Source organism: Schistocerca gregaria, chromosome 7, assembly GCF_023897955.1.
Source record: "Schistocerca gregaria isolate iqSchGreg1 chromosome 7, iqSchGreg1.2, whole genome shotgun sequence".
NCBI lineage: Eukaryota > Metazoa > Arthropoda > Insecta > Orthoptera > Acrididae > Schistocerca > Schistocerca gregaria.
In genome coordinates, this window is record NC_064926.1 from 162,521,694 (window position 1) to 162,541,038 (window position 19,345).

Genomic DNA, 19,345 nt, shown 5'->3' on the forward strand with positions numbered 1-19,345 from the left:
ATTTTCCAGACACCATTACCAATCTAAATACTTAAAGTTTCAACAATGGTCAGTTATTATAAAGAGGTGGTGGTATCTTGGTATACCACTAATGATCCTCATGGTATTGCATTCCTTTTCATTATTAAATTTTTATTTTGCAGTCCAAGACAGCACCTCAGGATCTTGAGTCATTGTTGAAATTTAAGGAGAAAATTCCCAGAATGTATACCAAGATCTTAATGGGCCACAAAAACCCTATCCTAAGAGTAAGCAACAATTTATATATAATCATGATTCATGATCAGTTCAGATCTGGAAATGAGGGCACAGTGCTTTTTGGTCAGTGAAGCCTCACCTCAATACATAATAGACTCAAATGAAAATATGATGTACAGCCTGTCTTGTGGGAGATTACTGCAGTATTAATTGTAACTGACTAAATTATACTTAACAAAACAATCATTACAATTTTTCAGGCACCATTATATGAAAACATCAGCACTGAAAGCTGCCCTTCAAAAGATTGACAACCAGAAAATTTACACCTGCAAGAGACCCCCCTCTATCTCTCTCAGCAGTATAAATTTTCTCCCACCAGACAGCAAACCAGCTCTGCAGCATAATCTATCAAAAGCCAATCCCTATTAGTATGACATTTTTACAGCTTTTCACCAACAGTATTATTTCAAAAACCTACAGAGTCAGTACCTACTGGCACCAAATATACATTTATTGATAAGTAACAACTCAACTATCCATTGAGTTGCTGACAACTAATGTCTTACTACAAAGCCTTTTGGTGTTCTCTAAAATCAAATGTCTTAACCCGCACATATGTACTGTACCCCATATTAAATTTGGTATTAGAGCAATTGCAAACATTATTTGTTAGTGGCAAGATAACATGTTACCTCATGCCCTCCTGAGTTGTCCCAATTTTTATTCCAATATACAGTTAAAAATTATTTTTTACAGTAAATTCAATGCAAATTTTATACTATCAGTGGCTATAACAGTGGAGGAACACCCCCTTCAACTTGACAAGGAAAACACTTCAAAAATTTCCATGGGTGCTGAGAGTTAAATTACCTACACTCCAAAAGGATTTATTGAAACAGTAAGTATCACAATAGTATTAAACAGCCATTTTTTCAGTCAATTCTGATATAAATCAGAGTTCTGCCCATAAATCTGATGTGTCACAATTGCAGAATTTTCAATACCCATTTGTGAAACACTTCTGTTCCAATAATAAAATCTTTGGAGGGCACAAACATTACGATCAGTATCTCCTCGCCTTTAAAGCTATAGCTGTTATTAATTCAAAATGGCATTGATACTTACAAAGCAGCAAGTTCTTCCAACTTCTCATACTATTGCAAAAAAGTACAGTATGAACTTGGTGACCACTAAATTCTTAAAATTAGGGGCCTCATGAGTAAAAGCAGTAGAAGTAATTTATATGATTGAACTGTCACATATAATGAAAACTTATTGACAAATTACTGTCTTAGTATCTATAGTTCTTTAAAAAAAGAATTCATAGGAATACATCAGCAAAGTATGGCCAGTGTCAATTATTAATTAATTATCTTTAAACAATTATATCTGACCATACAAAACTGTTGAATTCCTAACATGAGTCCCAAGCAGCTGTTTCAATGCTGTTACGTAGATCCTAAAAACACTACACTGCAAGTACAACATTTGGCCCCTAATTATCAACATTTCAGTTCTACTTTCAAGGCATAGCATCCTGGAAACAATGAAACATTAAACAATACCTTAAAAGAGAACACACGCTGAAATTTGTGATTTTACAAAATCTTGAGAACATCAACAAAACACAACCGACTTTGAAAGTTTCATTATGCAATTATCCAGTTACTTTAACTTGTCCACTTGCATGCAGCATTTTTATTTAAGATACTACGTAAGTGTATGTGTGGGCCTATTGTACTCGCAATGTTGTTTTTAGATTTATATATAAAGCTGCCTGAAATCATGCAAAGAAAAAGGGAGAAGAAATGAAAAGCACAATTACTGGATTGAGAACTTTAGCCATTTACTCTCTGGAAAAGCTCTACAAAGGACAGTACGAACTTCAGTACAATACAAATTAAAAAAGTTCCAATTAAAATTAAAAAACAAAACAATGTGCGTAAAAGTGAAACTGCCAGTTAGCAAAATACATTACGTACATAAAAGCAGATTCAATTAAATCAACGAATTAATGGTTGTACTGTGCATGCAAGTTAAGCACTGCATATGATTTCATAAATAAATTTTATTTCTTACACAGTGGAAAAATCATGTACGCTTCTTTACACTCGTCTGACATGAGGCAATTTTAATTACTGTTCAATAAAAGATTTAAAAATCTTAAATAAACATTAACAATTCTTGTACATATGAAGTAATACTAAAAGTAAGGGACAAGTCCAAGTAACCAAATAATTCATAATAAGCCTTTCACTTTTACAAATTACCTAATTATGTACATCAGTCAATCTTGTACGAAAGCACAGTTTCATTTTCGGTGTATTACTTCTACTAAAACGGTAATTTTTTTAGTTTTTCTTTTTCTGTAATAGAAACAATCTCAACCCACAGGCGCTGACTCAAACTCAGGGGACCGAAGAAGCTGCACACTATTGATCTCCAACCACTGACTGTAACTATGTAACACTACTTACTGCACCTGTAAATGAACTGACTGTTGTACAGCTGTTGACGTGAACTTAATTTCACAGGGGAAGTCAAATTTAAAAAGAAAAAGAACCATATTCCATTTTATACTAGTGGAGAGCCTATAACTGTGTGTGCGCAACAGTCAGTTAATGTCTCTTATACCTTGTCACATTCACCGATTCATTACAGGAATCAAGTTGAGTTCTACAAACTTGTCAGCACTCCAACGAACAGAACACTAACCATGGGGTGTTAGTCAGCGCCTGGGGCCGAACACTGCTCAACCTCACCAGCACATCACAAATTTCAGCGGGCTAGCATGTCACGATGAAGGCCACTCTTTATAGTCAAATGCCTTCCCACCTGGAACAGGGGGGTGGGCGGAGTACGCTCCTGCTGCTGCAGTTGTTCCATCAGCACCATATGTCCTCGCTCCTCCATATGTTGATGTATCCTGCACACATGTTGGACAGCCATAATTATTTTGCTTGCAGAGCCTCATTTCATAAGTCAGGCAACATATTTATAAACATAAATGCCAAGTACTCAACATTCATTAAGCATGAAATCAAAATAATAATAATATCATCATCATCATCATCATCATCATCATCATCATCAAATTCCATTATTCTCTCTAATTACTTGCTAGTTTATCACATAGGAATTAAAATTTTTTTGTCATAATTATAGCTGGAGAAACAGTGGCCATACATCTAAGACTAACAAGGTTCTTGGGCAACATTTGGAATATGTTAGGTAAAACTGGTTGGAATGTTAACAAGGCAAAGATTTCTGTCTTCAGCTAAGTTTTAACTTAAATGCTCTGCAGTCTCAAGTTAACAGTTTATAAATGAGTAGCATGGGTTGGCCAAGAATGGCAAGATTAACTGTTCATTCACAGCACACCAGCACTCACCTCAAATGAAATTACTATCTGATGGAAAATGGCTGGCTTCTTAAGAATTTTAATTCCATTCCTCTCATATCAAGAGGGCAATATTCATCATTACATTAGACAAAATGATTTGAATCTCTTAATGACTGCAGAACAAGTCACCTGTCAGTCTCTTACATGACTAAAGTTAAGAAAATTGTTTTTCACACACTGACGATATTTGATGATAAAGCAACAGTGGACTATTCAAATTAACATTACCACGAAGTAAAGTTGTCCTCAATCCAAAGGTTGGTTTTAACATCATAGTTATTTATTATGCATTGTCCTGTTGCAGTATTCCTTTCTCATCAACCACCCTTCCAACTGACTTCCACAGCCAGTCACAGGGAGACCTACAGTTTTAACACAGACTCTGAACTATGATGGAACTCAGCCATAATGAAACATGAAAAGGGGAAATTCAAGTCTTTAAAGCTATGAAGACAGTGCTACTATAGCAAACTAAACCACAAAATGCAGCACTATGTTCAATGAGACATTCTGTGACTGCTGAGGGCAAAAATTTAGAACAACTGAATCAACTTTAAGCAGTATTTTCCTACAAGCAAATACCTAGCAAACAATGCAATAGTAATAGCTTTTGAGAAGAACATTCCACAGTTAAACTAGATCTACAGAATTATTTACCATTTCACTGATATCAAAAACTTAAAATGGAGACAACCTGTCACAAACAAAGCTGTCCCAACATCTTATCAGCACATAACCATCCATTCTAAACCTACTGTGTCACTTTTATATAGTGCATTAGACAGACACACTCTCCGTGAAGAAGTGAATCCACACATTCAAGGCAGACTGCATGCAAAAATATATGGTGCAGAAACCAGTAACACTACTTCCATCATATGGTCCAACTTCAAACAGCATTTTAATCAAAGTGTCAATGTGAAATCACAATAGTTAGCTACAAAACACAAACATGTCCATACCTAAAATTTATCACTGTGTATTGACGCTCTTGTTTTAATTGCAATCCCCACACCAGAACTCCACATTGAAGGTAAATTCAAGAAAATTTGTCTTGGGCCTCCTTTCAATTGACTGGGAGGAAATAAAGAGAAAAAGCACAACAGAAGACACTATCTGACTTGTAAGCAAACAAAACCTGAGCAAAACTTGCGAACAATTTTTCATTTTAATACTGGCAGTTTACAACCACTTGATACACTCAAAGTACACAAGCAGTTATTACTCTGCCAAAACCTGAAAAGGAAGAGAGTCATCCAAAAACACTTTCAACTTTGATTGCCAAGAAACTAGGTACTTATAACACTGCTTCTAATCCATGCTTCAAATTGGACTACTATGCTCTGATTCAAATTACTCTGACTACAGTTGTCAGGGGGCAGTGTTGCCAGCATGCAGCCAGCCATGTTCCACAAGGCACTGCATGTATCTACGAAACAGGCAACAGAGCGAACATGTGGTGCTAGAGAAAAAACACCAGGATTGGATGATGGCAACTGGCCCCTACCAGCTGACTTGTCGAAACATCAATCACAAAATAATTTTTAATTGAATCATACGTCAAGTCAAATTTTGTCCTCACACATCTGCACAATTTGGAAACATCAGTTACTTTATGACACTGAGGACAGCTGATGGAAAATGAAGGATGACTATTCAGATTAGTTCAATAAACACAAATGTATATCGTACATAATAGATATTATATGCATTAAAAGGTCTACGTAAGTAATTTGGGTATTAATGAGACAATTCGCCAGTTAGTAGAGGTACTGAGACAACATATACACAAAGAATGAAAGCTTTGCTAACTTACTCATGAGGACGCATGGTACTCATAAATAGTGGAAAAATTAGTTTTTTTATAGCTTTATGAAATTCTAAAGTCTTTCCCAATTACATTGATATATACATTATAGGGTTTCAAATTAAGCTGCCGCATTCGCTTTATTTCTGTTACAGAAACCAGTATTTCAAAAAGAACTGAACTTTGTTTCCCACGATTATGATATATTTTATACATTGGTAACAGTGCAGGTTTCGAGTGCCTATAAATGATTTATCTTTGCTAGTATTTACTTTTGTTTCACTGAAGCAGTTTGTTCACGTGTTACTGAATGGATGTTGCCTAAGTGCTACATATATTTGTGGAAGTACATATCCTTTACTGTGCAATAAATATGAACTGCCACACATCAAGAAACTCAAAGGAAATTCTGTGGTAACCAGTCCACGAACATAGCAAGCCACACTGTTGACAATAACCTATGTATCAGTTCTTCAGGGAATGAACTCCCACATGGCACACCACCTGGTGATTTAAATTTTTGTGCTGTTCATAGTGGATTTGTTGCTGTTGATTCATATGAAGTGAATTTGAGGTTAGCGTATGCAATAGGAAAAGGAAAAAAGGGTGCTCAATGTTTTGTGGTTTGATCGAGCTTCCTCCTCCTCCCAATAAGTTCAGCACACACATAAAATTACTGAAGTGTCTTGACGGTTGTGTCTAAAGCATCTATGAAACATGCAGTAGAAGAAACTAAATATTAGTGGAACCAGTGACATTGCTGTTGCACTTGATGGGACACGGCAACATCAAGGACATCATTCCTTGAATGGTGTTGTAAGTGCTACTTCTATGGAGAATGGAAGAGTAGTATGTTTTGAGTTCTTATCGAAGTACTGCCATACCTGCCACAGTAATATTGACCATCAGTGTTTTAATAATTATGATGGTTCCAGTGGAGGTGTGGAGTGTAATTTCAGAGGTCAGTGCCTGTTCATAACATTAGAATTAAGAAATACTTAGGAAATGGGTACTCTAAAGCTTTCAATAAAATTAATGAATTCAATATTTATGGTGATAACTTGGTAACCAAACTGAAGTACTTCAGACGTGCAGAACACGATGGGTGCTAGATTGAGGAAGCTACAAAGAAAAATGGAAGGAGAAACTGAAATAGACCACCTCCAGAATTAGTATGGACTTGCCATTAGACGAACTGCACCTCTGAATGATGTTACAGCAATGAGAAAAACTGTATAGGCCACCTATTTTCGTAAGTTGTCCACAGATGACCACCCTGTTCACCGACTGCCATAAAGGATCAGATTCTTGATATGGTTACCAAAAAGCAAAAGAAGATTGTCAAATACACAATCATAAGCATTTTCTTCCCAAGCCTGTTATGAATGAAATAAAACCCATTTTTGGAGACCTGAGTGACCATGTTTTGCTAAGTAAATGTCTTCAGGAGGCACTCAGAATACAAACTGAAGTTTCAAGCACTGCATATGGAAATGTTTTTGTGGGACTAAATACATTAAAAGTTGGTGTACTAGATGCACTGATGTTTCAATGGTGGAGTGATGGGAATGTTGGAAGTCCTGAGAAATTTAGGCATAAAATGTGGCTCTAATATGGAATATCAATTGCTTGCATGTGACAGAACTGATTCATGAAGCTGAAAAATTGACTAATTTACCAAAGAAGCAAGAACTGCTAAAAGGAATGCCAAGAGGAAGTGTGAAGATGATGAAATGCTTCAGGATGAAGACTATGCTTCAGGAATGTACTGAGGCACAGTTTAATAAGACTTTCATTCACAATTTCCTGCAAGTTGTATTTTTCAGATTTCTCTAATTTCTTTCCATAAACCTAAGCTTTATTGCCGAATCAACTAAATTATAGAAAATTAACATCTTTATTAGGAAAAAAATATTGCAAGGAATGTAAGATGTGATTTTTTATTCTTGTAATATGCATAATAGGTGGAATGAAACAGGTCTAGTACCTCAGCCACCATGTCATGCATATCTGGTAATAAAATTTGGTCTCCTTCAAATTTATTACACTGGATTAAATGGTATCTCAATTTGAGGAAGCATTTTGGAACAAAAAATTGCATAACAAGACATCTGTAAAACATATACATTATAAACAGTGCCTGAAAGAAATAGGTGCTTATTATATAATACTGAGCCAGAAAAGTACACTGTATCCTTAACAAGCTTACACACACACACACACACACACACACACACACACACACACACACACACTGAACAAACTCCACCACATCATGCCAGATGCACACAGGAATGACTGCAGTCACACAGGTAGACTGGAGTGATAAGGGTTGTGTTGGATGGATTGAGTAGTATGGGGAGAAAACAGATGGGAGGGAGATCATGCATGCATGCATGCATACTCTACAGATGAAAGTAATCTGAACACTATCAGTTATTTTTTGTGTGGAGTTCTCAACACTTACTAACCAGCAATTCGGCTCAATTAGTCTTAAATTACCATTTTGGAAGATGATCTTTTCCCCAGATTCATCATTCGAAAATGCATAGCCACCTTATACTTGCAAAAACTACTGCTGAGGTCCACATGTGTACACTATTTAACCAAGTATAGAGCAGTCATCTTGCATTTACAGATTAGACTTAGCTATTTAAAACAAGCATATTTATTTTGAACAAGTCGGAAGGGTAGGGCAGGGCAGGGCTCAGCTTGGCAATGATTCTCTCTCTCTCTCTCTCTCTCTCTCTCTGTCCCTCCCTCATAACACACTCCAAGTTCACCCAATACAATGAAATGCTCAATGCAGTAAAATCTACTGCTCTGCTTAAAATTTGACAAATTTGTGAAATACAGGAAGAAAGTAAAATTAAATTCTATCCACTAACAAATCCTTGTACTGTGTGTGTGTGTGTGTGTGTGTGTGTGTGTGTGTGTGTGTGTGTGTGTGTGTGTGTAGGCTGAAAGCATTTATTTATGGCAGTCTATTGTGCCTATCTGTTAGCCACCATCTCCACTATATGGTGAGTAGCAACTTTCCTTTTCATCATATTGTTACATTCCATCCTGGATTTTCCATTGTTTGATGTGTGGATACTAAGTATACACAATTACACTTCTTTAGTACATTAACATTCAAAAGCAAAAGGGTTGTCCTAAGGAAAATAAAATAAGAAACCCAGATCAACACTATTTGATGAGAGACTGCAAACAACTTGCTAAGTGGTTTGCAAAGAGAAATTCTGCTACTGTTCATGCAGACAAGAACATTACTAGCTTTTTATCAGCTACACAACATGGTGCCATTCAGACGGAACAAGGAAAATTAACCCACCATAAAATGTCTATTAAGCCATACTAAACTGTCATCATCGTGAGAATAAATTATAGTAAAGTGAGGATGTGTCACAGATGTAGTACCAAAAGACGTCAGTAGATCGTGGGATGAGCTAAAGTTCAAAAATTGGACTGAATCTAGATTGTGCTCTTTTATTCATTCATTAGTTGCTGTTTTATATTAGTTGCAGCCTAGCAGGGTCAATGTATTTCACAGTTGCTCAAGCACAGCACTATTGATAGGTTCAAGGTGGACCAGAGACACCAACTTCACTAACAAATAAGTTGAGTACAGGGATGGTAATACAATACTTGCACTCAGTCAGAGCTGCGTCATTTGAAAATGTAGGTCAGGTTTCCCTTACGTACTGTATTAATGTCGTTCACAAGAGACTGTCTACACTGATCATCTTAAAGCTCAGCCAAGCTGGTGTCACTGGTCCCCCTTTAACCCATACTTAGCACTGTGCCCAAGCAACTGCAGAAAAGGCTGGATGCCTTTTATGATGCAAGTAATACAATACATAAACAGACCTATGCTAGGCTTTGATTCACAAAAAGAACTTTTTAACATTTAATTTTGAAGAAGCTCCTGAAATCCTTACCCACTTTGCTCCTGAAATCTGCCACCATTGAAGAATTTGTGAATAGAATTGAGTAGTCTATTACAAACCAGTTAATGATCACCATGTGAAAGTATTTTTTGTTAACTGCTTTGTAATTGCTTTTATAGTCTAATAACTGACACATACCTAAATGGTTATCAATATGAACTATGGCATATGGAATTAACTACTGTGAAGCATCTTTACAGGACTGAATAGGGTGGCAGATGTATTTCCAGCTCCTCAATGAAGCAATGAATGCATTGGGATAAGTGCAGTATCCAAATTAATCAACTCTAACAACAGCATTAGAATATTTGACCACAAGTGTGAAATGATATTAGTTCCACTCCAAAAACAAGATGTGAAGAAGGTAACCATTTCATATACCACATAATACAGCATTCAGAAAAGTAGAAAAAATCAAGGAAAATATGGGGAGGATAAATTTGGAGTTACAAAAAATAATAAAACAATGGATGTTTGAGGATGACTTTAAAAATAATTATATCTCTTGTTGATTGGGAGCTGGTATTTGGCAGTTTACTGGAGTCCCTCCTCAGAAAACCTTGGAAGATAATGATTTAGGAAGTGCAGTTGTGAGACTTCTTAAGGAAATGTACACAAAGGAAGCAGAGTTAAGGATTGGTTCAGAGCAGGGAAAGAAAGAGCATCAAAAGTGGCCTTACGAAAAAGCACTGTTTATTACAACATTTAAATATTTATGCATAGGAACTGAAAAGGTAGCTGCATTATAGCAGGAACATGCAAAGACAAGCACACAAACAAGCAAGCAATGCTGTCTGAATCTGGAGGACTACAATAGAGCGAGAATTTAGAAACTGAGTATGGAATGAGAAGCATAGGAAAGCCCCTTCGTTCCCAGAAAAGGGGCTTTTATATTGTACATACAGTAAAAGCACGATTCACTAAATATTAGACGGCATCAGTCAAAAATGGTTCAAATGGCTCTAAGGACTATGGGACTTAACATCCGAGGTCATCTGTCCCCTATACTTAGAACTATTTAAACCTAACTAACCCAAGGACGTCACACACATCCATGCCCAAAGCAGGATTCAAACCTCCGACCATAGCAGCAGTGCGCTTCTATACTGAAGTGCCCAGAACTGCCACAGTGGCCAGCCATCAGTCAACCAGGAGGAAAAAATACTTTGTTACTTTTGAACTACGGCTGTGAACAAAAATACTGAGGTAAAATGGACTGACAAAACTACAAATGATGCACTTTTAAAAATAAGAGAGGAAAGGAACTTAAGTTTTGATCAGAACAAGGGAAATATCTTGACTCATGTTAACAACAATGAACACTCACTGAAGCGAAGTGTATGGAAAGGGGAAAGGAGGGTGATAACTTTAAATACTGGATTACATTGATAATGGATGAAGTTACCAGAAGAACAAGGAAAAGCCACAGACAGTGGAATATACCAAAGAAGGATTAAAAAGGGCTGCCACTCAATATTTTTTTTCATCTGTGAAGAGTCTACAAAAACCAAACTTAAAGAATAGTGCACATCTTTTCTACATGTTTACAAGCACAAATCTTTCTGTGGAGTTTCAAACAAGTGCACTTTATTTATCATACTTACATCTGCGGCACTCAAAGGTTGGATGTGAGCGATGTGCATGAACAGGCAACTAATGACACCATTACCTATGAACTACTACACAGGACACCTTGTAGAAAATTAGGGTAGATTACTGGTCAGTAAAGTAGCCATTAGTAGCTTTTACCCCAGTTCAGAACATGACTAACAAGCTTCATAGCTATCCTCTTCCAGAAAAAAAGGAAGAAAGAAACTGTTGCCTCAAGTACATTACAACCATAGAGAGGGAGAACAGAAATCTGTTTATTAGCTTAACTGCTCCAACCCATTTTAACATTTACAAAAATAGTGAGTTTGATACACTAACAATCCAACTACATACACAAGCTGCAAATGAGTTTATGTACAATTTTCATGGAGCCTCTATTTGCAATTCATGGAATGCTTCTAGAATACAAATATTCCGTTTCTTGCTCCCATTTCTTTAGGGTGTTATGGGAAGGCTCGTATTCCTTTCCACATCTTCAATATACAATAACAGCACGTAACATTATGTGGTGTACATTGTTGAAATTACAAATGAGAAGTTGGAAAGATTTAACATGCCCAGAATCTCCCAATCTAGCCACATCATGGGGAGTTGTATTGTAATAGGTGTGTGACATGCATGGAATATTTAACACCTGTAGACAATTATAGAATTTACAAGAGTATGTTTTACATGAGCTGTGGACACGTACCTGAAATATAGACTACCTAGCATAGGAGACTTTCTCAGAGTATACTCAGGATCTGAATTCGAAGGATGGAAAATCTTGTATACAAGAATAACTAACTATACACTGAGTTTCAACACTGTACAACACTTGTTGAAATTTGAATAATTTTGCTGAACTCATTCAGGTTTGCATTGGAATTACAAAGACTAGCATAGCCGAAAAAAAAAATTGTTAAGGGCATCCCACTACCAGTAAGCATACATTTTAAGGTTGTCACATCACACCTTAATATGTGCTTCAAAGATGAAATATAATTCACCCTATTATAAGAAAGTTTTTTCCTAAATTCATCCATCAAAAAATATAAGGATGTCCCGTCCCGTATTCGAAGATCGAACTATTGCTGCCGAAGTTATTTTCACATTGTTAGTAGGGTATGTAGGGATAGTCTTACATTTGCGCATCAAGCTTTGCCTATTGAGGTCACATGCAGATTTATTTTGATATTTGTAAGGGAGCAAACAATACTTGCTTTTGAACAGGTTCAAGATTTGCCATTATGCCAAAGCGCTCTATAAAGTGTTGAGAATACGCAAGATACTATCAACTAACCATTACATCAATCTATTGTTCCCCTTAAAATTTGACAATTTTGTGAAATACCGTAGGAAATAGTACTGTCATCTTACAAACTTATACTTGACCAGGTTTGCATTAAGTTCTCATACGTGTATGGACACCATTGCAAACACTGATGCTGCTTCTTAAATAAAGGTAACATTCCACAGCTGAAATAATTTATTTTAATAATTTAAGAGATTCTGAACTCTTATCAATATTTTAATTATAACAAAATAGTGATTTACTACACTGTTTGCAGGTGAGAAAAATCAGTCACTGTTCATATGATATAATTGCAACCAGGTTTTAATCAAGTTTTAAACATTGTGAAATTGAGATGAAACAAGGAGGAAATTTAAACAAAAATGAAACCTCTAATGAACAAATCTTGGCTGTTGTGAGAAAAAACCACAGTACAGCAGGACCCACCATAGAGAGAAAACCAAAAAATGACATTGTGGGACAAACAAAAGTTTGTCTGTCACAATTGCTCCAATAGAGCACAATGGAAGGCTTGTAAGGGGAGCAGTGATACTAGCTTGACTGAACTAAATGAGTGCAGGGAGGGGAGTACTGAAAGGGTGGCAAATTACAACATACAGCCAACCATGGGAATCTATACCACATACTTTGGCTTTTTAACGACATGTTTTAAATACAGATTACCTGAATTCATTCGTTATCTTTAACTGACTTGAAAATCTGGCAGACACTCAACAACAGTATTCATTCCCACAGGAGACTGAACATCTTGACAGGGGATTATGGCGCACTTAGGTATTTAGTGCTGCAATGTTGTAGACACTCAATGCAACTTACGATGGGAATGAAAGGGAGTAGGTCAGCTTCTACTTTCAGACACCCAAAGAGAGAGAGAGAGAGAGAGAGAGAGAGAGAGAGAGAGAGAGAGAGAGAGAGAGACTAAGTTTGAAAGCAAGAGACATTAATATCATGAAGTCAGCACATGAAGCAAATCATAAATGTATTCTGTTAATACAGTTGTAGTCTCAGGTCCCAATGTAACCATGACCTCAGAAACTAACACAATAATTTCACAGCTCTGCTACTAGGATGATTATAGTTCAGATTAGGTATACCATAGATGACAGGGTTAGGAAGTGGAATGTAGAAAAGAGAGCAGCCCACAAATTAATATGAACCATACCTTTTCATTCATTTTATTTCTCCTAGTACTATCAAAAAGTAGGTAATCAATAATTGTCATAGCTTTGTTAACAGGTACAATGTTAACTTTTTAGAGAGCAACTGTGTCAATAAAACACCTCGTAATTTCAATTAGCCAAAAGTATGTGAAAAATTTTTCTCGAGAAATCTCTGAGAAAAATTAGGAAAGAGAGGGGGTGGGGAGTTGGTGGTGGTGGTGTCTTACTCTGGTACATACAGACTGACAGGGTACAGGTAAAATTCTAAGACAATAAAATGGGAACAGAACTTCACTACTCTGTGGTGGTGGTTGTGGCAACAGCAGCAGCTTAATGGCATACAATACTACTCCATTAAGTAACCTGAGAAGACAATATAAAAAAGAGTCAGAGCATTTATGAATTCAAAACTGATAAATACAAGTCTGTCAACTGAAATACCAAGGCCAGGAAAAAAAAAGTGGGCTCCAAATGCATGAAGTGGCTTGTCAAGAAGCATTGGTGTTATGTTACTTCATTTCAGGAAATATTTGTCCACTTAAAGCCTTCCCACTAGGCCAAGCATACAGGTGTAACATGGAAAGATATTGGTGTTCTTTGAACAGGTTCCCTGCTTTACTAGTACAGGCAAGCTTTCAGGCTGCAAAATTCTTCCAGCATTAATCAAAAGGAAACAAAGTATAAAAAAAACTGAGTTATAAGGTATATGGCACACATACAATCTGTTACATTTGAAATAGAGATAGCTTCCTAGTAGATGAACCGAAAATTAAGAAGTGTGGAAAACATTTCACTCTGGTCCTGGATAAATGACATCAAATGCCAGGCAGTTAACTACAAGATGCACCAGATTGTCTGTAAAGGTTTTACTATCAGAAATTAGTTTGCCTAGATTTTATCAATGTAAGATTACAATGATATAGAACATTAAGGCACTTTCTACAGAGGTGGGCCAAATTTTATTATGTTACAAGACAATGCTGTAGGAAGACGTTGGTCCAATTGTGTAATTTTAGTTTAGTGAAAATTTAACTCACAAACAGCAATGTGATACTATTACTAAAGCGAAAGTTAACAAATATGACTTACAGGATAACTGCCGTAACTACCATAACCAGTATAGTCCCCCGCTCCTTTCTGTGCAGTTGCTGCCCCTGGTGCAGCAGGCCCAGGACCTGGTGTTGCTCCAGCTGGAAAATTAGATCCACGTATGAACAGATGACTAAGTAGAAGGATTTCCTAAGGTTTTAATGTTAAAAAACCTTTAGGAGCATCAAATTTTATGCTGTGTTTGAAACCATCAGAAAAATTAATGATTTAATGCTATCACACACTTCAAACATTGATTTATGCCTAATGAATTAATTTATACAAGTTTCTACTGCATTTCTCTTCATACTGTCAACTTTTCTCATAAGCTAGAACAATTTTTATCTGAATGAGACTAGTTGATGTCAACCACTGCATTTCTTCCAGTTTAGTCAACCTCAACTTCTCTGAAAACTCTGTGTGTGTGTGTGTGTGTGTGTGTGTGTGTGTGTGTGTGTGTGTGTGTGTGTGTGTGTGTGTTAGCAACATTACCATACTTCTTAAATACTTTCAAAGCTTTTACAGTCCATTAATTTCTTTGTAAATTATATCAACTGCATAAAGGTGATTTTTATTCAGGGCAACCAAGTCAAAAGAGCCAAATTGGTTGATCCCTACACTACCAAAGTAAAATGGACTGACCAAACTGTGAACCTCCCAAATCCACTGAGTAAATTGAATTTACCACAAATTGTGACAGTTACCTTTTCTTGGAAGTATAAGACAATCCACTGTAGTTCACATTTAGGTTCTCTGTTAAAGATCAGTCACCTTCTCATGGATACTGTTCTCTTCCAACACCTACACATACATTACAAATGACACTATGAATACAACCTGCCAAAAAGAATAGTTCTGACGACTTCAAAGATGAATGACAACTTCATTCAGAAATCCAACTTTACATTGAAAAGACAATTACATGAACACGAAGGCCATAAGACAAGACAAACACCTGTAAAATGTTGCCGATAATGAGCAACAAAATTAGCAAATGCTCTTAGTATCAAACTTGCAACAGAATACATGAGAATAGATGTCTCGAAGCGAGGAAGACACTGGCCCTATGATTCATCTGTATCTGTCAAAACCTGAATTTGAACCGAACTTGTCACACCCCATACAGAATCAAATGTCATCTTGCCTCACTGCCAGTATGAAGCAGTAGCAGTGTTTCCTGCACTGAAGCAGAATAATAACAGCCTAATGAGAACATTCATCTACTGCCTTCACAGAAGTGTCTACAGCACCGTCACAACTGGGTGCATGTAGAACAAATAATTCACTGCAATGAAGTCCATTATTTGTTTCCAACATCCCAGAAAGTCATACCATTCTGAACATATAAATATATGCACACTACGACAAACAGAAGCTAGTGGATAAGGGACAGTCCACAGACAGGCCAACTGAGCTTTTGTCGATAATGACGAAGTTAACTACAACCGAAAAAATGCAGTGTAATGATGAACTGAATGGCAGTATTCTACAAAGCATTGTACAATGGCATACTAATAAAGAATCCTGCGAAGCACTCACCCTGAGGACCAGGTGGACCTGGAGTTGGGCCAGGTGGCCCACCTGTTGCTGGTGGGCCATTCTGAGGCATATTCCAGTTCCAGTTACCTCCATAACCCGACTGAGGGCCTCCCTGAGGTGGACCAGCAACACCGTAACCTACAAGCCCTCAATCATTTTAGGCAGTAACACTGATAATATTGCAAAGTTAAAAGTACTTTAAGACTTATGAATCCCAACTGCCCAATTTTGTTTTACGTAAGAAAGCCAGAGGGGTACCTACTGTTTCATTTCCAGAATACAATCCTAACACAACCCTTTTCTTATATAAGCATGAACGGCACCAGGAGGGCACAAATTTAACGAATTCAACCACATTAGTATTACGTGTTTTTAAGAACTGGCAACAACTCGAGTTATGTAGAAACGAATTCTGCTAACAAAGTACACACTGAATACCCTACTACAAATATGCACACAGTTCCTACAAATTGCACTAACTTTTTATTCAAATTTATATAAATGGACTTAAAACCGAGTGAAAATGGAGTGTGCTTGGTTTTCAGAATTTACTCAATGTTTATCTCCATTTGTTGTGGCAGTCAGTCATTGTAAGCACTAGAAGTGAAACTACCAAAAAATGACACTTGTATCATCGAATAGTAACTATCAAGATCTCCAGCTACAAATAATGGAAGAGTACAGTGAACTCCTGAAACTTGACATTCATTCACATAGCTTAATGCTTGCTCAAACCAAATAGATTTTTTTCCTGGAATACACAAGGGAAGCAAACATTAAAAACTAAAAATCCATAGCTGATCTTGTCAGTGTACCACCATTCCAAAATGGTAATCAGGAACTGTATAATTTTGGGACTGAAGACAGACATCAAGTCTTAAGAGTTCTGTATCAATATTTTATTCCTATGTTTCAAACCATGTGACCCTGATTCTTCAATGTGCAGCTGTATCAACAATAATTAGTCTGAATTCAGAGTCTCATGCATCCCTTCAACACAGGGGAATCAGTGCCTTACATTTTCAGAGAGGACAATAATTTTGACTGTATCTAATCCATCTTTCTGCAATGTTTTTCCTAAGGAAAATGCTCACATCTTCCTTGAACAGGTAATTCAACTTATAGTCTGAACAGAACTGGTATAAGATTGGCAGGGATACCAATATAAGATTTTTATAACAATGCCAGAACATTACCAAAAAAAAAGCTGAACTAATATCCAGTCACCAGCAACTCTGTCCATAGTTCAGTGGGTACCTTCACCTTTGTAATCTTACTGCACAAGTATCTTGAGGGAGAAAAGCTTGTGAGGGAACTAATTTTAAACCTGCATACTTGCACTTTTGTTACTGTTACAGGAGCTCATAAGTGAATACAATTGTTGGAAATTATTGGTGCTCATGGGTTCTGATATACCACACGACACCAACAGTGTTGAAGTTTACACCTTTTCAATTAGTTACCTGTCTGCTTCCAAACCAAAAAAATTATTTACCTATGAAACCACTATATTACATTTGAGAATATGAGAATGTCCTTGCAAACATTTTTAATAAGTAATGTATCAACCACAATTTTTTGTGGTCTTCATTTTAATGCCTTACTTTTGTTACAATTAATCACAATCAATAACACAAAATGAGCTTATGTTAACATCTTTCATAATATTTTCTGATTTATCTTACTCTCACAGAGTCCATTATCACCTGACATGCTTAGTGATTGTGTATGACAAAGTTATTTCAGACATTTAGTTCCACCACCATGTAAAGGTAATTTAGTAATTTACCATATGAGCCATATCCCTGCTGTGCTGGCGGACCACCATAATTTGAGCCCCACTGAGGGGGAGGCATTTGCTGACCCTGTGGACCAGGTGGCGCACCCCAACCTTGATAACCACCAGGGCCTGATGGCGCACCATATCCTGCCAATTTAAAATGGACAAAGGCATTTCAGGAAAACTCACATCAAGAACACAATAATTATTCAATAACAACTGTCAGCAAAATCATAAATACATCAAAAGCCTCTGAAGCAGAAGCTTCGGTACTCTAGCCAAGTCATTCATCACAGCTTTGCATGCTTCATGCTACACAAAATGTAACATGCAGGGTAAAATGTCTAAATCAGAAATGACCCTCTAATAGCACACAAGTACAATAATTCTGCTAATCAAAGAATGTTTTTAACTTACACAATTTCCTTCTTACAATTAACCATCACTCTGAAACCTCCCCCCCCCCACCCAAAATGCACCAATCATCTGAACACAACCAATAAACCCTCTGTTGCTTCTGATAATTTTTTAATCATGCTTAAATTACTTATATGCCAATACTTCTGTTATATCAACAAGAGGTCTGTTGCGTTATCACCAGTGCAGATTTCTCTATTACTGGGAAACAGGATTATGTACGATCTCAGTACACTAGCCATTCTATATCATCAGTTTTCCAACACATTCATGGCAATTCCTCTCTACCGCACTTTAGAATGACTTAACTTCATGAAACCTCAGGTCATTAAAGACAACAGTGCCAAAGCTTAAGAAAATAAAGCATATCTAATACACTGATAAAGGCAATGAAACACACCATCTGTTTACATTTAGAAAATTCTTGAAATAGTAAATATGAAGACTAATTTCTACGAAATTATGGTCAGTTCTCATGGAAGGACCACTTGCTCCTGTGGAATCAATGTCATTGTTTAAAACACAATATCTGCCAAATTGAATGTTTACTTTGCTTATCGTAATACCTTTACACCATAAAAAAATATTTAATGAACATGAAGTTCATATAAAAATAATAATTTAGTTCAAATTAAAATATCAGTGACAATGGAGTTCCTGTACCTAATTACAAGACTTACAGTTTACAATGGGAACTTTAAATAGAATAACGACAGTCCTTCCAAGCAAGACAGGAATTACCATGGTGCATGCATGCCTTTTAAAACTATTCTGCACCTAATTCACTAACCTTTTTAACTGGTTCTCACTGGCCAAAAATGTTAGTTGTTATTATCTGTTCAAAATTACTTTAGGATTGACAACTACCAATTAAGGGGATGAGGCTCAAGGGAGGGATGGCAAACAGACAACAGACCTGTCACTGCAGTAAACACCAATGGTTTGCAGAAAATCCACCCTCCAATACTACTCACTTTCCACACTTGCACTAAAGTTGCAGTTCCACGTGGTTTGCTGTTCTGCGAGATCGTTCACTGCACACTGATTCCTGCCCCCACCCAAATTGCAGAAGGTATATTTTATTTATACAACTG

General features: G+C 36.6%; 1 protein-coding gene across 5 annotated transcripts in view; it reads right to left on the minus strand.

Annotated features, from left to right (window-relative positions):
- LOC126281996 (heterogeneous nuclear ribonucleoprotein 27C) overlaps positions 1-19,345 on the minus strand; it is a 55,581-nt gene that overhangs the window by 18,905 nt on the left and 17,331 nt on the right. For 2 of the 5 annotated variants that reach the window (XM_049981381.1, XM_049981380.1), the window contains exons 9-12: positions 17,844-17,981; positions 16,055-16,192; positions 14,516-14,616; positions 3,037-3,127 (exon numbers count right to left, since the gene is read on the minus strand). In XM_049981381.1, coding sequence (XP_049837338.1) covers positions 3,037-3,127; positions 14,516-14,616; positions 16,055-16,192; positions 17,844-17,981 — 468 coding nt within the window. Of the gene's footprint in view, positions 1-2,022; positions 3,128-14,515; positions 14,617-16,054; positions 16,193-17,843; positions 17,982-19,345 lie in introns of those variants that run through there. The other 3 variants (XM_049981382.1, XM_049981383.1, XM_049981385.1) reach the window with 2 other exon arrangements.